Below are 13,413 nucleotides of genomic sequence, written 5' to 3'. Positions count from 1 at the left end.
CGGAGTGTGAACGATCAGAAGTAGGCAGAGCTGGGAATTAGCTACCACACCCGTTTCCCCTCGTTCCCCGGGAATTTCTAGGAATCGCGGATTTGGGTTGATTTCTGCCTGGATGTGGTCGTACTGTGGGAACGGTTCTTACTCCAAGAGGAAGGTAAGTTTGCTTCATAATGCTCGGGTGTCAACACTGCGTGTACTACTAGACTCCTATATTCGCTAAGGGAGTTCCCTGTACCAGTAGATATAACTGGTAGACACTCAAGGCTCCCAGGAATCTGGCAGGGGTCGGTTGAACTTGATGGACTTAACGCATTCGTTGCCTTTTGATGATTTTGAGTATCTCGTTGACAATGAAACGTAACTCAACACACCCCAAGCCAAGCTATAAGACAGACCTTTAAATGTAGGGTTATCTCGAAACGGGAGAAGCTACGAAGTGCAGTAGAGACTTCATCTGTACAATGTCGTCTTGACTGAAATGGTGGATCCCAAACATCAGGGGGGGGGGGATTCTCGATGTTTTACCGTTTCCTACACTGTTCTTATTTTATCAGTTCATTTCATAATCATTAACTTTCATTAATCATCTGTCCCCTTTTAGCCTACACAGCGTAACAGTTGGACGGAAAGCTGAACGAAGGAAAAAGAAGACTCACGAAAAACCGCAAGTTTATCTACTATGAAACGTTACGTCTAAATACAGTTAACTAATCTACAATATTTGTACACATAAAGACAAATTATAGTAATAGTAATAATAAAACTGCTTTAAATACAATAGAACACTAGGAAATTGTGTAAAGAAAGTAAACAAAAATGTGTAACGAGAAGGCTTTACATAGTTTCAAACCATGAACGGCTCATTGACTAGTTAAGTAGTGGAGACTAGAATAAATGATAAAAATAAAAGAAAAGAGAGAGAGGGAACAGGAGTGATACGGTTATATTACCGTTAGACATTTTGTGTATACAGCATTGGAATAATTTTCGATTCATATATGATAGAAACATTTAGGTTCACTAATTCTCAGGTGATAATCTCTTTACAGGAAATGCTTCCCTCAGAAGATCTTGATGATAGACTTGGTACAGACGTGGATCGAGACGCATTGTCAGAGACATTCCTAATGTTTGGATTTAAAGTGAAAATTTGGGAGAATCTGACTCATGAGAACATTAACAGTCTTGTTAATTTGCTGTCAACTGAAGTGATTCAACCTATATATTCGTGTTTTGTATTGTGTATTTTATCACACGGAGAGAGAGGTACGGCTTTATTTTTGGTATTCCATACTTAGAAAGTAATTTTATAGGGTGTTACCCAAATACAGTGATTCTTACCAAGTTGGTCCCCTTTCGTTTGATAGAAAATATCACACTTAGGTAGTAAAACTTATAGAGTAATAACAACATATAACTGTTATTTGTGTCGTTTTACAGGGTGCCAACTTCATAGGTTCTCTGTAACTTTTTTTTTTCGCATTCTGTGATTTGAACATTTTTCATGTCCCACAGTTGTAAGTTAATTGTTTTAAATATATATATATATAAAGAAAATATATAGTTCACTTTGCATTCAAATCATGCATACTTATCTAAAATCCGAATTTGTACTTAGGTACATCTGTTCATACCTGTCCAATTCTATTTTTCATATTATGTTGGTTGATTGGGATCTACCGTCTCATTTCAGCACCGAGGCTATGTGAGACGTAGACATGAAGCTTACCATTAGATCCAAACCACATGAACTACCGGGAATTGAACCTCTGTGTGAAGGCACATACACTAACCTTTTAGCCACACGGGAGTATTTTTTTTTAATTATATATATGACACTTACAGAATACATGTTTCGAAATTGACTGAGTAGACGTTCTGCATTATGATAGTGTTTAATATTGTAATTAAGTATTAAACCCGGGCGTCTGTATAACACTTTAGTGTTTAAACTTAATAAAACCACTCCCCTCTCATGTCGCCTTCACTCAGTAACACCAGCGACTCTACAAAGTAAATGCAGTAACTCATCAGATACATAGTAAGAATATGATCTATGAAGGTGATCTTGCAGAAGGAACTGCATCAGATTAAAGGCCTTGCGTGATTCGCAGTCCACGTAAATAATAGGTCTCGTTGTTCGTATTCTTGGTGATACAAAAAGACATTAAAAAAAAATTAAAAATCAATCAGTCACAAGTTAGACTCTGTTGTTTAGGAAAAGTGGTTGATGATGTGCATTCATGTTTGTTAGTTTAATCTTATATTTCTTTCCTCGCTGGGAACGTCGTTACCACCAGTGTCAGCTATATAAGACCTAAAATTCACAGTAATTTTTGAAGAGTTTTAAATCTGCTAGTGGAAATAGTGTTCACAAAATCCTTAAAAAGTGAACTTAGTAGCAACCACTTAGAAAAACTAGTTAAAAGAGATTGTATGGAATTCTGCGTAAGTTATTAATTAGCACAATAGTTCTTTTCTAACGAATGAAGTGTTAAATAAAGGGACAATAATCAGAGGTAAAGGAAAACCGAAGGAAAATTTGGTATAAATTGTGCTTCATTAGAAAATTAAAACTACAGTAGGATATGTAAAGATAAGGATCCGGTGATGAAGTAAAAAACTGGTGTTGACGACATTTTTTATCGAGGAGAGAAATATTCAATTAAAGGAACAAACACGAAGGCACAAGGTAAATGATTTGTTAAGTTTATTTTCTTTCTTTCTTTCTCTTTTCTTCCTCGTAGAGTTGCTTCGAAAGCGTAGAATATAAAGAGCGAATATCCGTGTAAGATTCACATCCTATCCTTCTAAGATTATTGTTATGTGAGCATATATATATATATATATATATATATATATATATATATATATATATATATATATATATATATATATATATATATATATATACTTATTTATTTATATCTTTATGTTTATTTTCTTGCAGGAACTGTATATGGAACTAACAGTATACCTGTATTAATAGATGATATAGTGCAATCATTCAGTGGTACCAAGTGTCCTGCCTTGATCGATAAACCAAAATTGTTCATAATTCAGGCCTGTCAAGGTAGAGAACAACAAAAAGGTACGACCAGACATTTGACATATTAATATATATATATGAAGTATGTAAAGTTGTCAGGCGCTGCAATATTTTCCGAAACAACCTTGAATGAACGTTACTATTGCGCGTCACGAGCAAATTTAATCGAGTACAAAATAGTATTTTAATTAGGAATTGAAAATTGCTGTAGAAATCAAGTTCAGTAACTATTAGGAAGATATACAAAGAGTGGCTGTTCAGATACCGAGCTGAGTGGCATAATGGTTAACACACCGACACGGTAGGCAGGAGGCACGGTTTCGATTCGCAGTCCAGTTGCACACTTTTTTCACTTTTTGTGTAATTAAAATCGCACCTATGAAAGAAATGGTATTGTATTAATCGGTTATTTCTTCGATTTCTCATATATAACTGTTAAGGTTTCCTGTCATTAGTAGTTCATACATTAAAGCTGCAAATATTGTAAACATGTAGATGTAAGTTTCTATACATATGGCCTGCCTGCTACTAGTTTATCAGAAACTCAGGTCAAAAACAGGTATAAAGTAATAAATGTAATTGTTCTACTTCTTAGCAACAGTGTTGGTAACGGCGGCGTCTCCATTATTCCCTCAACCCATCATCATCGTAACAACAATGCAAATATTTGATTTTTATGCAATACCAGCATATTTCATTTATCTTGAAATGTCCTTGTATCTTTTAATCCAATAAATAAAATACGATGAAATTTTGCAACATGAAAATATCAACAGGGAAACGTTTGGCATACTCTTGTCCAGGCTACCAAACTAACAGTGTTGCCAACCCACATTTTTTTAAAAAAAGATACTATGTCAGTTAATATATGAGCTCCCTCGTGGCTATGTGGGTACCGTACACGCCTTTGACGTGGGAGACCTGGGTTCGATTCCTGGCGGGAGCTCATGTTCGGATTCCACGTTAAGCGGTAGTTTTGTTTTTCATTTTTATATAAAAGATCTATTTGTTTTTAATAGTTCAGAAGTATCCGTTTCTTTGAGTAAGTACCTAAGTTAATTTATTTTTAGTTTATATTTTTGATTATGTATTTCCTTTTTCATTGTAGTTGTAGAAAGTACAACATTGGCTACAGATGGTATGGGAGCTTCACGATCTCGCCCAGTTATGTCTGATTTCGTGATATTTACATCGACAGTTCCTGGTTATGCATCCTTCCGAGATGTGATAGCAGGTAAGAGATATCTTTATATTGACACTCTGTTATTGATTAAGAATGAAGGAGGTATTATCATGAATCAAGACTGTTTGTAGTTTGTAATAGCATTATGTGAATTGAATTTTCGAGAGTTGTAATATTGTGTAGCCTAAGACCTTCTCTGATACCTAATTCGGTGAAGGCTTCAGCTAATTTGCTGAAAATACGCTGGAACCAATGGATGGAGAGCGTTTGGAAAGATAATTATATGTTTGTGGTTTGTTAGATCATGAAAAACAATGGGCAGTGGAAAATGGAAGTTCTTAATCCACGATCGTGGTTGGTGTTCCAGTTAGACGGTAATCTGGTTGGCGTTTTTGAACTCGAGATATTAATTGTTAATTTGTCAAATGAAATACTTTCATCTATCGTTTTAATGGATAAGAAAGGAGGACATCGTCAGATTTCTGAGTAAATTAACGTTTTATATTCTGAATACAAAACTATGAGCCATTATAAGTACGTGATTTGAAATGATCCTGTTACACTGAACAAGTTTTCGTTCCTGACAAGTGTTTGCTGCTTGTTCGACGTGACATTGTACGTTATCAACAACTGGTAAAACAGTGTCATGAATCACGCTAAGCAGTTGTCGCAAGCATTTCCATTTAACGTCTCGAATCGTATTCGTGGCAGTGCTCCAGGCAGTAGTTTGCAGAATTGTTACTGTTGTACCAGCAGTGTGAGTGAGTGAGTGAGGACATTAGTTTTACATTTCTGTGTTGTTAATTGCGATATGTTTGTGGTAAACAGAAAGTGCAGCATTGTCCCGCGTCTGTAAAAGTTTGCCGAACAGCGGGTTCTACGTATGTGCGGACGTGATTTGTGGTTCCAGGAAGCGACTGATACAGTGCGAAAGCAACATATTTACTATACGTTGGGTGTCGATATAAAGACCAGGATAAATCGTGGGCTCCCCACGTTTGTTGTACAAGTTGTTCATCGACTCTCAATGCTTGGATGCTTAAGAAGAAAGTTTCCATGCGTTGCTGTGCCCGCCATTTGGCATGAACCTATAAACCATAGCACAGATAATATTTTCGTATGTTACCCAGCTTGAAGAAGGGCCTGAATACGAAAAAGAGGACGATTGAATATTCAGTAATATCATCTGTCATTTGGCCAGTGGCCCATGGCGAAAGATTGCCTATTCCCGATCCCCCGGTTTACCGTTCCGACAGAAAGTGATACGGAGGATAAAAGTGAAGGCGATGTATTAGAAGCTGTTACACATACCAGGTGTGCAATGATGTTGATCCTATATTTGAGCCAAAAACCAAACCGATTCTCACAATCTGAACTTCATGACATTAGATATATTTGGAACTTCCAAAGAATAAAGCTGCGCTCGTGGCGGATACAGTTAGGGCGTCAACTGTACGTGATCATCAAAAGGACTCGACAAAATATTTCTGCTGCAACGATGAGTTAGTATTTTGCAATGACGTTCGAGAATTGATGCGACAACTGAATATTCCAGACAAAAGCAGAAGATTGGAGACTGTTTATAGATGTCTCCAAAACAAGCCTTAAGGCTGTACTCCTGCACAATAGTAATAAAATACCAGTATCAATCCCTGTTGCATATGCACCTCTGGGTAAAGAAACTTATCTTACGTTGGAGTGCGTTTTGGACCTTATCAGATATCATGAACACAGGTGGTTAGTGTGTGGTGTTTTAAGGTGATTGCAATTTTGCTTGCTCTAGAAGGTGGCTACAAGAAGTACTGTTGTTACATATGTAAGTAGGATAGCCGCGCAAGGAATGTTCATTAAACACAGAAGGAATGGCCGCGACGAACAGCTTTGTTGCTTGGCGAAAGAAATATTTCAAATGTTCCTCTCGTGAAAGCTTTTGTCAAGGCCTTGAACAAAAATGCACGTGCATTTGCATTCTTGGGCAAGAAGTTTTCGCGTCAAAGAACGGAAAAGATAAAGCAGAGAATTTTTATTGATCCGCAAATACGCAAGCAAAGTCTTTGAATCCATTCTCAGTCCTGATGAGCTACATGCCTACCATTTTTTCCGCAGTGTGTACAAAATTCTTGGGCAATCATCGTGCTGAAAATTAGAAACAATTAGTACAAGAACTGTTATGTGCTTACGAGAAACTTGGCCGCAACATGTCACTGAAAATGCACTTCCTCCATTCTCACCTGCATATCTTTCCAGTGAATTGTGGATCTTTCAATGACGAACAGAGAGCAATTTCTTGTCGGTCCAGAAGACCGTGCACGACACTTTTCGATCAGACAATGATTGAAATTGAAAATTGCAGGCGTGATGCTGGCGGAAATCAATTATTTGATTATATTTTCATATTTTACATTTTAATTTATCGCCTTGCGAATAGAAAAATCGGCACAGAGTATTCCGTGATACGCTTCTGTGAATTCTGTTCGTCACTGCATTGCAAACCTGTTGCTGTAATGTTTGTAACTATTTCTTGTGTCCATCGCTGTTAGTTGCTTAAACCTATTCACGGGCTTGCAGAAATTGTAATCTTCGTAACCAGTACGGAAGCCATGGTTTGGAAATACATCTTCTGGAAGAAAAGGAGTTACAATTAGTGCGACTACTAAATTCTTCCCGTTCTAAGGCGTTTTTCAAGTTAGCTGGGATCAGCTTTTCGGATCGCTGTCCTACAGTTATTTCTATCTTGTCTCATATCCACTGTGACACCATACATCGTATTGTTCTTGATACAACTTCTTCTTTGTACAGCCTCTTGCTCGTTTACCATTAAGTTCTATAGCATCTAGTCGGTGAGCTACGTATTCCAAAAGTCTTCCCCTTACATTCGCAAACCATCTTAGTCTACTTTCTAGCAGCTTGCAATTTCCGTTCCTCTCTCTTCTTTGTCGTGCAACATTCCACTCTGTATAATATGGCAGGTCTCACTACTGTTTTGTAAGTTTTTCCTTTAAGGCTACCTTAGACCTTACGGTCATGCAATACTCCTGCCACTTCTCTCCATTTAGTTCAACTGCTGTTAATTCTACTGTTTACATCTTCTTCTTTCCTGCAGTATTGATCCCAAGTGTTTGAATTTCCTCGTCATTACCACCTCTTCTTCGTCCAGTCGTATCTTGATCTTATTATTATTATTATTATTATTATTTTCTTTTCTGAAATGACAATATAATTCTTTCTTGGTTTTACTAATTCTAAGCCCTCTATCTTCCAATGCTTCTCTCGAGGCGTCTAATTTTTCTTGCAGTGCTGCCTTGGTCTCAATTATCAGCACGATGTCATCCGCAAATAGCATATTCCAAGGTGGTAACTTTTGGATATCCTTTGTAAGTTCGTCCATCAAAATTGCAAAATGGTATGGGCTAAGACTAGATCCCTCATGAAGTCCCACTTTAACTGTGAACTTTCTTTACTCCTGTCCTACATCCATTATACATTTCCTGAATTATACAGATTAATGTGTTCGAAACACAGTCCTTCTTCAGTGTCCACCAAATAAGATCCCGTGGCACTCTTTATCATACGCTTTCTCTAGGTCGATGAAAAGCATATGAAGGTCCTTCTGATATCCTCTGTACTTTTCCATTGGCATCCTAAGTGCAAATATTGCATCCGTTGTCGATCGTCCTGACATGAAACCAAATTATTTTTCTGTTTCGGTCTTTTCTCTCAATCTTTCTTCTTTCTGTAGAAGGTATTCAGGATAGCCAGATCGTATGTTTCGCCCACTTCCTTATTCTTGTTTTCCAGTCCATATCCTCCATGTATTCTTTCATATTCTGATCTTGATCGTCCTACACGTCTATTTAGATCTCCTGTTAGTACAAGCTTTTCATGTAATGAACAATTTTGCAGAGTACTATCTAGTTCCATCCAAGCTTCTTGCTTTGTCTCTTCATCACACCCCAACTTATGAAGCATAGCTGCTGACTATATTCAAGGTTTCTCCTTCTCCTAGCACGAACTTGACTAATAATTCTGTCGCTTCTCCACGTCCACCAATTTCTCCTTCATATTCTTATCCAAGACCATTCCTTCTGTTATTTCCTATTTCCTTTGATCTTGAACCCTTTCATTTGGTCTCTTGGATACATGTTATGATTACTCTTCTTTTTGGCAGCGTCACCGATAACTCGCAGCTCCTCTGTTAAGGTTCCAACGTTCCACATTCCTACTCTGCTCTTCTGCTGCTTTATTGATTCGCTTCTTTAGCCTCTTCCCTCTATTTTGAAGGGGTAACCATTGCTAACTCCTCACGGTCTTACGGCGATCGGTTCGCGCGTCGCTTCCGGGGTACGCCCTAGCCTTTTTCTCACTCACATTTTTCTCGGTCCAAATAAAATTGTTTTTATTGAATTGGCAATTGGTTTTACAACCGGCTGCCTACCTGTCGTCAGCCCCCAACTTGGTGGATCAGGATATTCTGTTGGGGTTTTTCTTCCTAATTTGAAAGTACTACTACTACTAAAATTTACCAAACTACTCTTAAAATTACTAAAAGCTACTACTAATAGTTACAGAGCTGCAACTAAATTTACTGAACTACCACTAAAAGTTTCCGGACTATTACTGAAAGTTAGGAAATTACTTCTAAAATTGGTAAGCTCACAGTTTTAATATGTGTAGAAAGTAGTCAACGTAACAGAATAAAGTAGACAAAAATTTTTGGATGAGACGTAAATAATCCAGTTTTTCGGATGGGAAGAAAATCTGGATTATATATATATTCAGTTTCATAAAAGTATGTAAATATGCATACTTAAACTTATTAAATGAATTGATATTTAATAAGCAATTTTTTTTATCATGTATTAACAATGTAATTTTTGCCTAATTATTTTACATTTAGAATTTAACAAAAAGGAAATTTATAAACGGACATACATAATATAAAAATGTAAATTAAATGACAAACCAAAGAACATAAAATAAATTAGACATGCAAAACATTAAAAGAAATATCCTCAACCTGTCATAGATAAAAAGTTAATCGAAATATACAAAATGATGTACAAAGAATCAATGCATTACATAATATACGAAATTCCAGGCAACACTGTGCTGTGCAATGTGATACAATTGAACCTTCATATAGCAGTACTAGATGGTAGATGTGGCTAGCGTGGAACGGATTAACTATTTAAGATAAAAAACTTCTTCCATAATAGGAGCAGAGGGGAATGATTTAAAAATACAAGCTGCATTTCCCCGCTGAATTGCTAAACTGAGTCTCTGTATTAAAAATTGTTTGCTCCGTGGATCTCCTGTTTTCGCAACCAACTGTGAACCTATTTGTTTCACTAGATTCTTTGCCTCTTTGCTGAAAACACCCATTGTTTCAACAGCAAAGGGAATGAAAAAATGATCTTCTTTTAAGCATTTATATTTTAAATGTTTTCGTCTGCACGCTGTTTCTGCCACACTTCCAGCTTCCTTAGATGTTGATACGATATGAGAAGCTGCAAATGTATCAACACAAGTGACATCCCATACTAGACATTGCCCATTTTCCCAGGGGATTAACGTGATGCCATCTGGTCTTTTCCCATCATCCCTTGATAAACCTGATGGTTCTAAAATTGAAGGCACGTCTATGCTGGCCAAAGCAAATTAATATCCCAAAAGGTAAGCTCATAATAATTTATAGCTTAATTAGAACAATATTGTTCGGTAATGCATTTATTTAACAATGTATTTGTTTCTTACAGGTTCATGGTTTATACAGACATTTTGTGATGTTTTACAAAATGAAAGCCAAGGAAAAAATCTTATGGATGTTTTCACGTTGGTTAATCGTCGCGTTGCACGTATGAGAGCGGATATCTACGGGGAGACGAAAAGTATGATGCCATTGTTTGCAGTTGCCTTAACCAAGAAATGGTTTCTACCATTCCATCCTCATGGTGTCATTTACGCATTGACATTGCGCTTGGAACGTCATGTGTTCTCTAAATATTTAAATGAATTTCTGAAAGACGGAAAACGAAGAGACAGTAAGAGTAGAAGTATTAGTGGTAGTAGTTCTTATTAATGGACAAAATTATAAATATTTTATGTTATCGATAAGAATTGTGTATTTTATCTAAGGTATAATTTTGAGGATCGGAGGATTGCCCGAGCAAAATACTGGGTAGATATATTCAAAGATAAGACCACTTACCTCTTAATTTCATTCTTTGCGTATATTTTGATGAGTGATACGCTTTTCTTGCTAACCATGACAGATTGTCCCTAAAGCACTTTACTGGTAAATGGTAGAATATAGAATGCTGCCATATGGCTCTTGTAATGGTCAGTTTTGAGTGTGAGAATTTTCTCTTAGTTCGAACAAATCTAATGCGTACGGCAGTCACTTTTGAAACGCAGAAGTTAGATCCACTTTCATAGGTTACAAGGAGAGAAAAATAGGTACAATTCTGATATTTCATTCTGACTCACAGGACATTAGCGGAGAAATCGAAATTAAAATATAAGTTACTGACTCTGTGGTTTTAAGAAACCACAGAGTCTTTACAATTCCGTCTACTTTCGTAGTTTTGAACATTTTCAAGTTTATCATTATTATTTCAAGTAAATGTATTGGAAGATCATACAACTACTGAATTACAGTTTTAATTTGTATCTAGAGATGCAAAAAAGCCGGAGGATGGAGGCTTTTTTTTTTTTTTTTTTTTTTTCGCATAAAAGACAAGATTTTCTTAATTCAAGGATCACCTTTGTTTCTCTGTAATTGATTCTACAGTTTAAAAAAGTGACTTTACAATATTCGTTACTTGTGAGTACTATGTTCATTTCGGGCTGACTATCTTCATTGGTTTTCAAATTAGTATTTCATTAGTGGCCAATAAGTGTAAGTTATACGAGGTGCATGCTGTACATGCCCTTTCGTTCTAATTTCCAAGAACAAGGAAATACAAGGAACTAACGTGTATTTATTCCTCATCAAACTCTTTCTCTTTGATACATAGTTGGCATCACTTCGTCCGTTTTGTGTAGCATGTAGCATAGTCATCTTTGGGGGTATGTTTCAGCTACTGTAAAATAGCTTTTCCCAGTGGTGATCTACTGACAAAATGGCGTCCACGAAGAGAATTCTTGAGGTCTGGGACAACTAGAAGTCAGTCTGGGCTAAATATGGTGGGTAGGATTGGTGTGGTAGAAGTTCAATACCGTCAAGAATGAGGCCACATATTAGCACGTGTAGCGGTGCATTATCCATGTGGAGGATGAAATTGCCTTCTGCTATTTGTGGTCTTTTCTCAATCAGTTTTGGGAAATTCTGTACCTAAAATGTACGAAAATAATTGCACGCCTGTAATTGAACGATCTTCGGAACAGGGTGGGAATCCTAGAAGATAGCCTGCAGCACCTTCCCATTGGATGCCACCTAACGATTTTTTAAAGGGGAATGGGAGGGGTGAATCTGTGTGTTTCCACTGAATCGATTGCCTTTTTGTTTCTGGGTTTAATAATAGAATCTGTGATTTATTCATTATCACAGCAGGGGGCGCGGTGGATCAGTGGTAGAGCGTTCACCTCCGGTGCTTGGGGTCCCTGGTTCGATCCCAGCTCGCGCCGTGTGGACTTTGTGGTGGACAAACACCGTGTTCGTGGGTTTTCTCGGGGTTCTCCCGTTTCCTCCTACTTTCTTCATTCCACCATTTCACTTATTTCTCATTATCACCGTCTCCTTTAGCCTAACCGGCATAACCGTGGGACGTTAAACTTAAAGATTTCATTTCATTTTTCATTATCACAACATTCCAAGAACGTCCCTCTCTTCTAAAAACGTGTCAAAGTTGCAACATTTGATGGAATCCTTCTTTCTGATCGTCATTAAGCATCCGTGAAACCGAGAGCAGGAAGAAACTTTCCTTAGCTACAGTTTGTTTGTACTTATTCATTCTACCGTTTCCATTGTTAGCTCCAGTGTATCACAAATCTCGTGCACGGTGCCATGCTTATATTCCATGAAATTTTCAACATGGGCAGTGTTGACGTCAGTTGATGCTATATTTGGACGTCCAAACCTGTGCTCATCTTTCACATTTGTTCGCCCTGCTTTGAACTCAGGCACACACTCCCTAACAATGTTTTCTGCAAGAGTACTATCACCACACACACACACCCTCCAATTGGCGATGAATATCGGCTACAAACGTCCAGCTATGGTGAGGAATTTCATAATTATCTGTTGCTCTTCAACCGAAAATTTCATGTCCCCAGGTAGTATCAGAAACACGTTCTACTCGTTCATGCACTGTTACTCGACTGCTGCCACCTAGTAAACAACACCTGCACTGCTTAGAGACGAAGGATGAAGGTCTCCTACGTCGCAGTTGCTTTCCTGAAATGACAAACAAACGTATACTGTAGAACAAAACGGCACGTACTTCTGGCGTACATCTCATACAACCGACCTGTCACTAGGACCACGTTGGTTGCTATTTACCTAGTCACTAAGTTCTTGAAAGTTATATATCTTGTCGTGTATGTTGTACGGGGCTGGCAGACTGGTAGGCAATATCAGTGGCGGCACGTGGATTGTGGTTTCGGGTGTTGCAGTACGAACGATCGGAGACAAGATATAAAGTGGATTCATTGACTAATCAGCAGTGACTACTACTATTGCTAATAATATTTTTTTCTTGAAGTACTATGGTCGTTGCGCCGCCATTAGCCGCCACTGGGCAATATATATATATATATATATATATATATATATATATATATATATATATATATATATATATATATATATATATATATATATATATATATACACCAAGAAATATATGCAAACTTTTTTTTTTGTATAGAATTTCAGTTAAATCTCGTTCTGCGTTGAAAACACTTTATTGTGAGCTTCATATATTAGAACCTAATATAAGTTTCCTTTACAAAATTAAAACCATGAAAAGCTATTTTGAGTATTATGTTAATTACTTAAAGGTAGTAAGATTCATTATGTACAGAATTTATTCTTCCTTTGTATAGTGTCAATATATCTGAAATAGGAAATTTTGGTATAACGTTTTTAACCTTCTCACGCTTGAATTGTAAAGGCTTCAGTAAATGCTAAGTATATAGATTCGCATAAGCGCCTTCATAAAAGGTGTCTTTAGCTTCAGAA

At 37.0% G+C, this 13,413-nt stretch overlaps 1 protein-coding gene across 2 annotated transcripts in view; it reads left to right on the top strand.

Annotated features, from left to right (window-relative positions):
* LOC145668881 (caspase-8-like) overlaps positions 1–10,993 on the top strand; it is a 31,128-nt gene extending 20,135 nt beyond the window's left edge. For both annotated transcript variants that reach the window (XM_081737140.1, XM_081737141.1), the window contains exons 3-6: positions 1,050–1,266; positions 2,951–3,091; positions 4,158–4,283; positions 9,989–10,993. In XM_081737140.1, coding sequence (XP_081593266.1) covers positions 1,050–1,266; positions 2,951–3,091; positions 4,158–4,283; positions 9,989–10,311 — 807 coding nt within the window. In that variant the 3' untranslated portion in view covers positions 10,312–10,993. The remainder of the gene's footprint in view (positions 1–1,049; positions 1,267–2,950; positions 3,092–4,157; positions 4,284–9,988) is intronic.
* The last annotated feature ends 2,420 nt before the right edge of the window (positions 10,994–13,413 follow it).

This window comes from Thermobia domestica, chromosome 13 (genome assembly GCF_964235325.1).
Source record: "Thermobia domestica chromosome 13, izTheDome1.hap1.1, whole genome shotgun sequence".
Taxonomy (NCBI): Eukaryota; Metazoa; Arthropoda; class Insecta; order Zygentoma; family Lepismatidae; genus Thermobia; species Thermobia domestica.
This window is presented reverse-complemented; position numbering and strand designations above follow the sequence as displayed.